A 9,629-nucleotide genomic window follows, 5' to 3' on the forward strand; every position below is an offset into this window, starting at 1 on the left:
CCGGAATACAGGGTTTTGATCCATCATATAAAGTGGGGGCTAAATCCATAGGACTCCAGGGCTTTAAATAGGAAACCCCACTCCACCCTATCAAATGCTTTCTCAGCATCCAGGGACAGAGCTATGGCGGGGTTTGGCAGGTCCTCATTGCCCATTTTATATACTTTTATTTGTATGCTATCAGCGCCGTACCGGTGTTGGAAAAAGCCACCCTGATCAGGGTGAACCGGGTTGCTTACAAAGTGTTCTAGTCTTTTTGTTAAGACTTTAGACAATATCTTTAGGTCACAGTTTAGTATTGAGAGGGGGTGGTTATTCCCACATTGTGTAGGAGAAAAGATAGACCTCCTTATAAATTACTCCCTTAACAATACAATATTTTCAGTGAATTGAATTATGTTCAGTTATTTTTGGATATGCTATTTCCCATCATACTGTAGTTACATACAAATTGTTTTTGTTTCCATACATTCGTGTTGATTTGTAGATTCATATCTTAGCACAACTGAAATACTTACATAGCTTATATAAAATAAACATTTGTTGATATTTACATGTCTGGATAAATACTTCAGTAACTGTTTGTTGTTGGTTTTAGCAGGGCAGCTGATTAGGACAGATCTCTCTGTCTGCTCTATCCTCTCTTCTTGTAATGTGTAAATATATTTGTCTCCCTCCTTTGGTTCTAAAATCAAGAAAACAGACCGACACTTCCGTCTTTGACATGGAAATGTAGGCCTAATCCATCTTGCTAACTATATAGATGCCATGCTAGTATGGTGTTTTCGCTAGCTACTTGCCACAACTTTGTGGCCCCTATGCCTTTAATGTTGAGCATGATCAGCTAAACTACATGAATTAACAAGTGGCAGGGAGCTTGAACTGCAGTAGTCTTGGGGCAACTGCCAGCTAGCTAGCTAACGTAACCTACAATGAATGGCTAGCTCATGTTACTTACAGGATGCGTCTAATCGTTGGATGAAAAACCTACCGATTTCATGTTTCTTTTTGAGTACATTGGTCTTCCTAGTAGCAGTACTATTTCCGATCTTTCTTTGAAAGCATGAATCTAGTTATTGGAAGCGTTTTGAGAGGCTACCGCTTCCTCTCATACATTACCTACACGCCAAAGGATGACGCCATTGATGCCCCGAGAGTGGCATTAAAGCGCATATGCGTGTTTCCCCTGTTCAGAGACGGCTCAAACAGAACAAAGGCGGCTCAGTCAGCTGTAATATTAATATTGGGTTTTTACTCATGTGTAATAACAAACTGATCAATTTAATTGTTTGTATTGAAATTACTTTGTTTGCTCTCTGTAATGCAACCACATGCGTTTCGTTTCATTACACTTTTATCACTTAAGTCATTTCTCATATAACTGTTATTGAACTTCAACAACACGAGACATTGCGAAATACAGTATTTTTCTTGACGCACATAGAGCGCAAGGGTTGAAAAATCGGAGAAGGGTGAAATTGCGTTCCTGTATGTGGTAATTAATGCACAATCATGTTGGATGCCAGCAACTGATTAACCCCGCGGGGGCGCAAACGGTAGCTAGCTAGCCATACACCAGTACGTTAGACAGTGTCCTTCGTCCCGCTTGTTGGGCACTGGTTTCCCCCAGTTCTGTTAACGACGGTAAGGGCAGGTTTTCAGTAGTCGGGAGCGAAGGACAATGGGTGCTTAACCAGTTGGAGTACTCTGGTACACAGCAGGCGGGAGGCTAGCTAGCACACGGTGTTGCAAACTATCAAGCTAGTTAGTACACGTGTCGCCCCAGCCTCCCGTCTGATGTGCTTGCGGGAAGCAGGGGCGACTGGTAGACATAGTCCTTCGCCCCTGCCTGTCGGGCATGGTTTTCTACGGTACACAGCAGGCGGGAGCGACACAGTGTGCTATCTAACGAGCAAATTAGCAAGTACACTCTGTCGCCCTCGCATGTCGTTTGATGTGCTAGCGGGGACAACGGATAGACAGTGTCCTTCACCCCCACCTGTCGGGCACGGGTTTCTCCGGTACACTGCATGCGGGAGCGACACCGTGTGTTAGCTAACTAGCAAGCTGCTGTGCTAGTGGGGGCGACCGGTAGACAGTGTCCTTCGCCCCCTCCTGTCGGCCACTGTTTTCCCACAGTTCTGTTAACGAATGTGAGGGCAGGCGGGAGCGAATTACACTGTTCACCGCTAGCTAGCAAGGGGTACTCCGGTATGCAGGGGCGAAAAATCGGAGACAATACTTTTACTTCCCTTTTGACCCACATTCAAAAGTGTCACACAGGCATGAAGGTGCATTCCATACAGAACCAATCAGTCGATTCGAACCAATGGGATGCTCTGGGGGGGGTTAAGGAAAATGAAAAGAAAAACGAAACTACAAAGGAACCCTATGACTATAACACTCACAGCATTCGCATAGTTTTTCATTAATACAGCACTACACCTGCACACGGAGACTGATATGGACTTCCTCTGTTGACAACTTCCTCACTGGTGACAGTCCGTAGGCTTCAATGAGCAATAGAGTTGACTGCATACAGACGCAAGAATGGAGTGAGCACAGTCAGACCTGATCCTAAGTTATTACAAAGACTCAGGTAATCATATTCATTTTACGCTTTTATAAACTAATCCTAATTCGCCTTATTTGCTTCCAACCTTCGTTTTCCAAAACGTCAATTAATTTAGTTGCATTTCTTCTTCACTTGGTTACAATGAGAACACATCATGTGATTTAGGAGAAATGGACATTTAGCCTGTTATGTTTTCATCACTTTATTTTGTCTTCTGAAGTCCATGAGTTTGTGTACCCTAACATGAGGGTTCAATTTCACCAGAGGCTTCCCAGCTAATTGTGAAATTACCTTTATCTGCAAGGAAAACGGGTTTGTCTATAGATTAGATTTCCCCTCCTTTGCTCTGCTTCCCCAACAAGCTGTACCAGGATCAGAATGTCAAAGGCTCTTTCCATCATGGAATCTCAACTTTCCATTTCAGAACCCATTTAGGAGCAGCGAATGAAACAAGATGGATTACAAATATGACAATGCTGGAATAGAACTCCTGCTGGCTCACATGAACATAGAGGACATAATCGACGTGGTGGAAAATCTCTACCACACCAAGGAAGAGGAAAAAGAGGCCGGGGCGTCGTTTGAGGAGGGTCTCTCTCAGGAGGAGATGGACCAGAACGAGGAGACAGTGGATGATTCATGGGGCGAAGTGACAGGAGGGACCCAGGGGACACAGCAGGGGAACAGTGGTGGTAGGGTAAGGTACGGGACAGTGTCGGACTTGCTCTCTTTCGTCAACCAGATCTCTAACATGCAGCCAGAAGTACTGCAGCACCTGCCGGAGGAGATGGGTGTGTTACTGAACAAGGTGAGACTTCAGGACATTGGTTAGTCTTTTGAGTAGACAATGTTGATGGATCTGCTCACAAAGGACTCATAGTGTTAGAAATTACATTGCATGTGTGTGTCTCGATCTGTGTTTGTCTGTTCATGGGTAGAGTTAAGAATAGTATACTTCTTTGTACAGGGTTTTACCAGCCTTTACTGGGTCAGAACCACCTCTCACACTGTATTTCATTACTTCTGTGCAGAAACACATGGGGCTGAAGAAGGGTCACTATCGCATCGATTCAGATGTGTTTCTGTTTCCATGGAAGTGGACCTATAAGACTCCTGGCTCCGGCGGCCATGTTCCAAAGGGCTCTTTTGGGAAAGTCCACTTGGCCCAGGATACCATAACCAGGAAGAGAATGGCATGCAAACTGGTGAGTCAATGAGCACCGTGCTGGAATGTCTGGCATGTTTGCAGAATGGATTTCTCGAAGCAACCAGTTTGTTAGGACAAAAATCCACGTCAAAGCATCATGTCACATGTCAAGTCAGTCGGCCTTTGCACACAAACACTTTGAAACTTGCAACAACACTATGCAAGAAGATCATTGTTTTCACTGTGACACAAAAAAGCCAGCATTGCATATGGATGGAAACTGAAAGTATTTGGCTGGCTACCCCACAGGAAACTCTACAGAAACCCCCCACAGTAACAGCTCTGGTTTTTGACAATAACAAATGCAGTGGGAGAGAATCAAACGACATTATAGAATATCACCATTACCAAGTTTTCCCCGCTCTAGTTCTCATTTGATATCTATGTTTCCATTTTGAGCTTAATGATTAGGCCTACTAGTATTCACCTGGGGTGAGGATAGCATTGATATTATGTCAGCCCACAAATAGTTACACATGATGGGAGTGGCTTCCTGGTCTGTTTATTCAATAGTCATTGGAAAGTTTACATACTAAAGACTTTGTGCCTTAATGGTTATATCCATGCTCCTAGATCCCCATGGAACACTTCAAACCAGCCGATGTGGAGATCCAGGCACGGTTCCGTCACGAGAACATTGCAGAGCTCTATGGTGCTCTCCTCTGGGATCAAAACATCCACCTGTTCATGGAAGCCGGCGAGGGAGGGTCAGTTCTGGAGAAACTGGACAGCTGTGGCCCCATGAGGGAGTTTGAGATAATCTGGGTCACCAAGCAAGTCCTCAGGGGCTTGGAGTACCTACACTCTCACAATGTCATCCACCACGACATCAAACGTGAGTAAGAGCCCAAAACAAATGTCGAAAAACACACATTAGTAGACAGAGTAGTGTAAGAGTAAGCATAAGAGTGAGAAGAAGAGGAATAGGCATACAGACTACTTTTACCAGGGTTTAGAAACCTATGGTTTCTCAAATTCTAGCCTCAAATACAACAGAAATGGAACCCAGGTATGTCTACACATGCGCACATGCACGCTAGTGTATTTGGGGCCTGTGACTGTCATCATCCACTTTACATCATCTACTTTACAAATGTAACCAGGAAAGGGAAGGGCTTTAGAGTAGACTGCAGCTTAAAGCAACGGCTTCATAGGAAACTCAGCCGTAGACACCTTAAGAAACCACAGAGCTCCCTATATAGTGTACTTCTCATTTCCTTTGAATGTACATACAGTTCTCATCACATACACAGTAGGTCAATAGCAATTTTAGCAAATTATAGAATAAGTATTGACCTTTGAAAGTAGTGATGTATCTAGTCTTTCGTGATAGACTAATAACATAGCACTGTAGCTAGTTAGTGCACACTATATTTGGTTCTGTGTTCTGAGATTATACTGTATCTTGCAGCAAAGATTCTTTAGCTATGACATGGCTGAACTGAGCAGCTTTTATGGTGAATCTCACTCTCCCTCCCTCCCCCTCTCTCTTCAGCCAGCAACATCGTCCTGATGTCAGACAAAGCGGTTCTGGTGGACTTTGGCCTGACGGTACAGATGACAGAGAAGGTATACACCCCTAGGGATCTACGAGGCACAGAGGTGAGTGATTCTGCAGTTTTTTTCTCTTCAACACCCTCAGGCCTATGACATGACAACAAAATACACCCTCGGGTCTATGCCATGACCTAGAGGTTTGGGGTCAATTCGTTTTCAATTCAGTCAATCAACATTTTTTAAATTGGAATTGGAATTTCGGTTTCTGAATTATGTATTGAAATGGAATTGACCCGAACCATGATGACCTATGACATGCCAAACAACAAGAGCAATGCGTTGGAAGAACCATCCTACTCCTGTTACTCCACGAGAAGTTAAATAAGTGTGTTTACTAGAAGATAAAAAAGCTGTTTCTAGTTTTGGGATTGAGATCACGCAATGCCTCAGGACACTCTGATAATGATTTATTCAGAAGACAAGTCAGTGCTCCTCTCACAGTGTCTCAGTCAAAAAAAGGTGCAGGGAAATCACATCAAGCATGAAGAGATGTTGTACAGTGGACTATTGGTCTTTGTGTGTAATGTATAGGCTACAGAGTTTTACATAGGCTACAAAAGGCTGCAAAGGCTACAAAATGTACAGTGTTTAAGGTTGAATGCCTTTGAACAGTAGCATTTTCAGATTCAAATGTAGTTAGGAACAAGAGGATGAGGAGAAGGGAGGGTCTTAAGAGAGATCATAGTGATTGCCTCATCTATATTTTCCCAATTCACTCCACTACCCTCTGTGGTAACCTATACCCCTGGTAAAAGAGTGGGAAAGTCCCAGAGCAGAGAGCTAGACACCCAGCACAGCATTAATAACAGGGAGGGAAAGAGCTACCAAACAGACAGCTAGCCAAAGGAGTGGAGCTGCTGAGGCTGACATTAAGGCTGAGGCTGACATTAGATAACAGGCAGCACAGCAGGCTGGAAATTCCAGTTGAGAGATGGACTCTGGTCTGGCGGGTTTACTGTTTCATACTTCACAGACCATACCACAAGTACCGTATTAGCTATACAGTACAGAGCCTAACATAAGCCCAGCTGCTCTTAGGGTTCCTGTGTTATTACATGGTCATAGAGACACTGTGCATTATCAGAGCAAACTCTTCTCTTTACTTTTTTTCATGTTGTGATTGTTATTATTATCACTGGCTTCATGACTACATAACAAAAAATTGCATTTGATAAAGAAAAATATTGTGTACTTTCCAAACACTTATTTTCTTCTTCTACAATTGGCATTATGCCATTGACCCTGTGAGTAACAGTTGTCTTGCGTTTTCTTCCCCAGATGTATATGAGCCCGGAGGTGGTTCTTTGTCGAGGACACAACACCAAGACAGATATCTACAGCCTGGGCACCACCATCATCCATATGCAGACTGGCAGCCCACCCTGGGTCAGGAGATACCCACGCACCGCCTACCCTTCCTACCTCTACATAGTAAGCATATCCTGATAGTTCACAAATGACTTCTGTACACTTCCAATAAATGCATAGAAATTGACAGAACACATATGGAGCTGTGTAGCAGAAGCTGTTTTTGCATGGGATATAATCAGTGACAACTCCACCAAGTATTAACGAAAAGTGGATGGATGAAGTGTATAGACGAGTGAATGGTGAACTTACAGGCCTTCTTCTTGCTACACTGACGGGGCTAAAGGAGGGGAAACCCCTCGCTTGTTTGTAGCCAGTTATTCCTTGAAACAGACAAATGCAGTTTGACTTAACATTCCCTGAAGATCAAACAAACTATTTATGATAAAGGTCGGTCAGAGGCAAAGTAGACTATACCTAGTAGAATGTCATAAACACCTGTTTTGCTGCACCCACCCAAATGTCAATTTTTTCCATGACCCTGTTCAGATTTCCACAGCATAGACCTAGATTCTTGCAAGATGATTTTTCTCAAATGTCACGAGAGGCAGGTCCCTTAACGTGACTTTGACTTCATCCTAAATGGCACCCTATTCCCTATTATAGTGCACTACCTTTGACCAGAGCCTTATGGGCCCTAGTCAAAGTTGTGCACTATGGTGGGAATAAGTTGCCATTTGGGAGGCAGCCTCTGTCTATGACACGTTAGTAGTTTACTCCCTCAGTCTCAGTACAGTAGTTCCGTTTTACTTTTAACAGTGTTTTTCCATGATCATGTTCCTGATTTGAATATGTCCTGTTTCTCTTTTTGAAGCATTATTCATCTCTGCTTTAAGGAAGGACTCACTTCCTCATTCTCCACTGTCATAGGGATGCCCTTTCTTGTACATCAAACTTATTTGACAAGATATTACACTCAATAGATGGAGCCGTAAGATAGCATAGAGGTGCAGATTCAATGCAGGATAACTTTTAGTTTCACCCTACCAGAAACTGTATTTAACAAGATTGGAAGAAAGCATCGAGGAGTAAATTCGATCAGTTGTTTTCCTTCAAATACTTTAGCCGTGCTTGATTGAACTTGCCTGGAGCAATGGAACCAATGGAATAGTCCCAAAAGTGCAAAGCCCATCCATATAAACTCACCTTACCTGGAGGTATTACTTCAGACCTCTGACCATATCCTCCTCTCTCCCCTCAGATCCACAAGCTGGCCCCTCCCCTGGAGGACATAGCGGAGGACTGCAGTGGTGTCATGCGGTCCTTCCTAGAGACAGCCCTGGAGAGGAACCCTGCCAAGCGCAGCTCTGCAGCCAAGCTCCTGAGGGACGAGGCCATCAACCCTCCCAGAGAGGAACAGCCACGCTGCTGGAGCCTGGACTCAGCCCTGGTGGAGGCCTCCCACCCTCTATTGAGGCAGCATAGCCAGCAGCCTGAGACCACACAGGGTAGGGACTTCGATATGTTACTGTTCTCTATCATTGTTGCTCCCTAAAATAAACTGTTCTACATACTGTTCCTCACAGGGTAGGGACTTTTAGGGATATGCTAATATACTGTACTTCTAATATGTTTTAAAGTGCATGTTTCTCTGATATTCAAATGACACAGAGTACACGCTCAAAAATTTGCATATGAGGGCACCTATTAATACAACAACTATTCGCTTTCTCTTCACAGAATCCTCATTGTACTCTGAGCCTGAGGACTCTGCCCACCTGAGGAGAAAGGGATCCCTGTACATCGACTTGGGGGCAATGGCTGGATACTATAATCTAGTGAGAGGTCCCCCTGCCACAGAGTATGGCTAACCCTGAGCCTAACCTCTGAAGGAAATGTGTATTTTAAAGATATCAGAGATAACTGTTAACTTTCACCTTAGCCTGGTACTGGTGAACTGTTAGATCAGAGACTCTCAGGAAGTTGAGTTAGGGACTCATGAAGACTCAATGGTGAAGGTGTGACTGATGCTTTTGGAAAGAGATACCAGAAGGACAGAAAATTGGATAGAGACAGTAAATAGCCTGCACTTCATTGGCGCTGGACTCGTGTAATGAAATTGACCAATGTCTGAAGAGTGGTTTCTGTAGCTGCATTAATTTGCCATCTCTCAACAATGCAGCGGCACATTGGATGTAAGAGATGTGTTACTCAGTAACACTGTGTTTCACTGGCTAACAGTGACATCTTGTGGGATGTTCTGTAGATACATGATATACTGTATAAGCATCTTATACAAGTTTGTTTCTTAAAGAAATGCATCTGAATGGGTCTTGTGATTGAGACGTCATTCTATTATTTTGTGTCAATATGAAAACTATGATTTCTGACCGTGTATGTGTGGTTTGTACAAATTGTACAATTATATTGTTTTAAACATGAAGTTCTTAAAATGAACTTATTTGTGTTTGTTCCTAAGGAATATGAGAAGTGATTTTGAGAATTGCTATGCAAGTTACACCATGTACATGACTGATTAATTTGTTACTTTATTTGTGTGGTCATTGTACTTGTACCTGTTGGGTATGCAGTTTTCTTTCATAGTAAACAAAAATATAAATGCAACTTACAACAATTTCAAAGATTTTACTGAGTTACAGTTCATATAAGGAAATAAGTCAATTGAAATAAATTCATTCAACCCTAATCTATGATTTCACATGACTGGGAATACAGATATGCATCTGTTGGTCACAGATACCTTTAAGAAAAGGTAGGGGGCGTGGATCAGAAAACCAGCCAGTATCTGGTGTGACCACCATTTTCCTCATAAAGCGCGACACATCTCCTTCACATAGAATTGATCAGACTGTTGATTGTGGCCCTTGGAATGTTGTCCCACTCCTTCAATGGCTGTGCGAAGTTGCTGGATATTGGTGGGAACTGGAATACGCTGTTGTACACGTCGATCCAAAGCATCCC

At 43.2% G+C, this 9,629-nt stretch overlaps 1 protein-coding gene across 1 annotated transcript; it reads left to right on the plus strand.

Annotated features, from left to right (window-relative positions):
* Window positions 1–1,538: 1,538 nt before the first annotated feature.
* On the plus strand, window positions 1,539–9,354 carry LOC120050434 (mitogen-activated protein kinase kinase kinase 8-like). The gene is made up of 8 exons (XM_038997023.1): window positions 1,539–2,599; window positions 3,000–3,383; window positions 3,607–3,780; window positions 4,356–4,617; window positions 5,278–5,384; window positions 6,618–6,770; window positions 7,909–8,155; window positions 8,388–9,354. The coding sequence occupies exons 2-8, from the start codon at window positions 3,030–3,032 to the stop codon at window positions 8,516–8,518; spliced, it is 1,428 nt and encodes a 475-aa protein (XP_038852951.1). The 5' UTR covers window positions 1,539–2,599; window positions 3,000–3,029; the 3' UTR covers window positions 8,519–9,354.
* Window positions 9,355–9,629: the final 275 nt, after the last annotated feature.

The sequence above is a fragment of the Salvelinus namaycush genome, chromosome 7 (genome assembly GCF_016432855.1).
Source record: "Salvelinus namaycush isolate Seneca chromosome 7, SaNama_1.0, whole genome shotgun sequence".
In the NCBI taxonomy this organism is placed as follows: Eukaryota; Metazoa; Chordata; class Actinopteri; order Salmoniformes; family Salmonidae; genus Salvelinus; species Salvelinus namaycush.

What these genes read in the sequence shown, in the direction of transcription:
- LOC120050434 (XM_038997023.1), top strand. Translation starts at nt 3,030, where the DNA reads ATGGATTACAAATATGACAATGCTGGAATAGAACTCCTGCTGGCTCAC. An exon ending in CATCCACCACGACATCAAAC is followed by an intron (nt 4,618 to 5,277) that starts GTGAGTAAGAGC and finishes CTCTCTCTTCAG; the next exon opens with CCAGCAACATCGTCCTGATG. An exon ending in GGGATCTACGAGGCACAGAG is followed by an intron (nt 5,385 to 6,617) that starts GTGAGTGATTCT and finishes TTTCTTCCCCAG; the next exon opens with ATGTATATGAGCCCGGAGGT.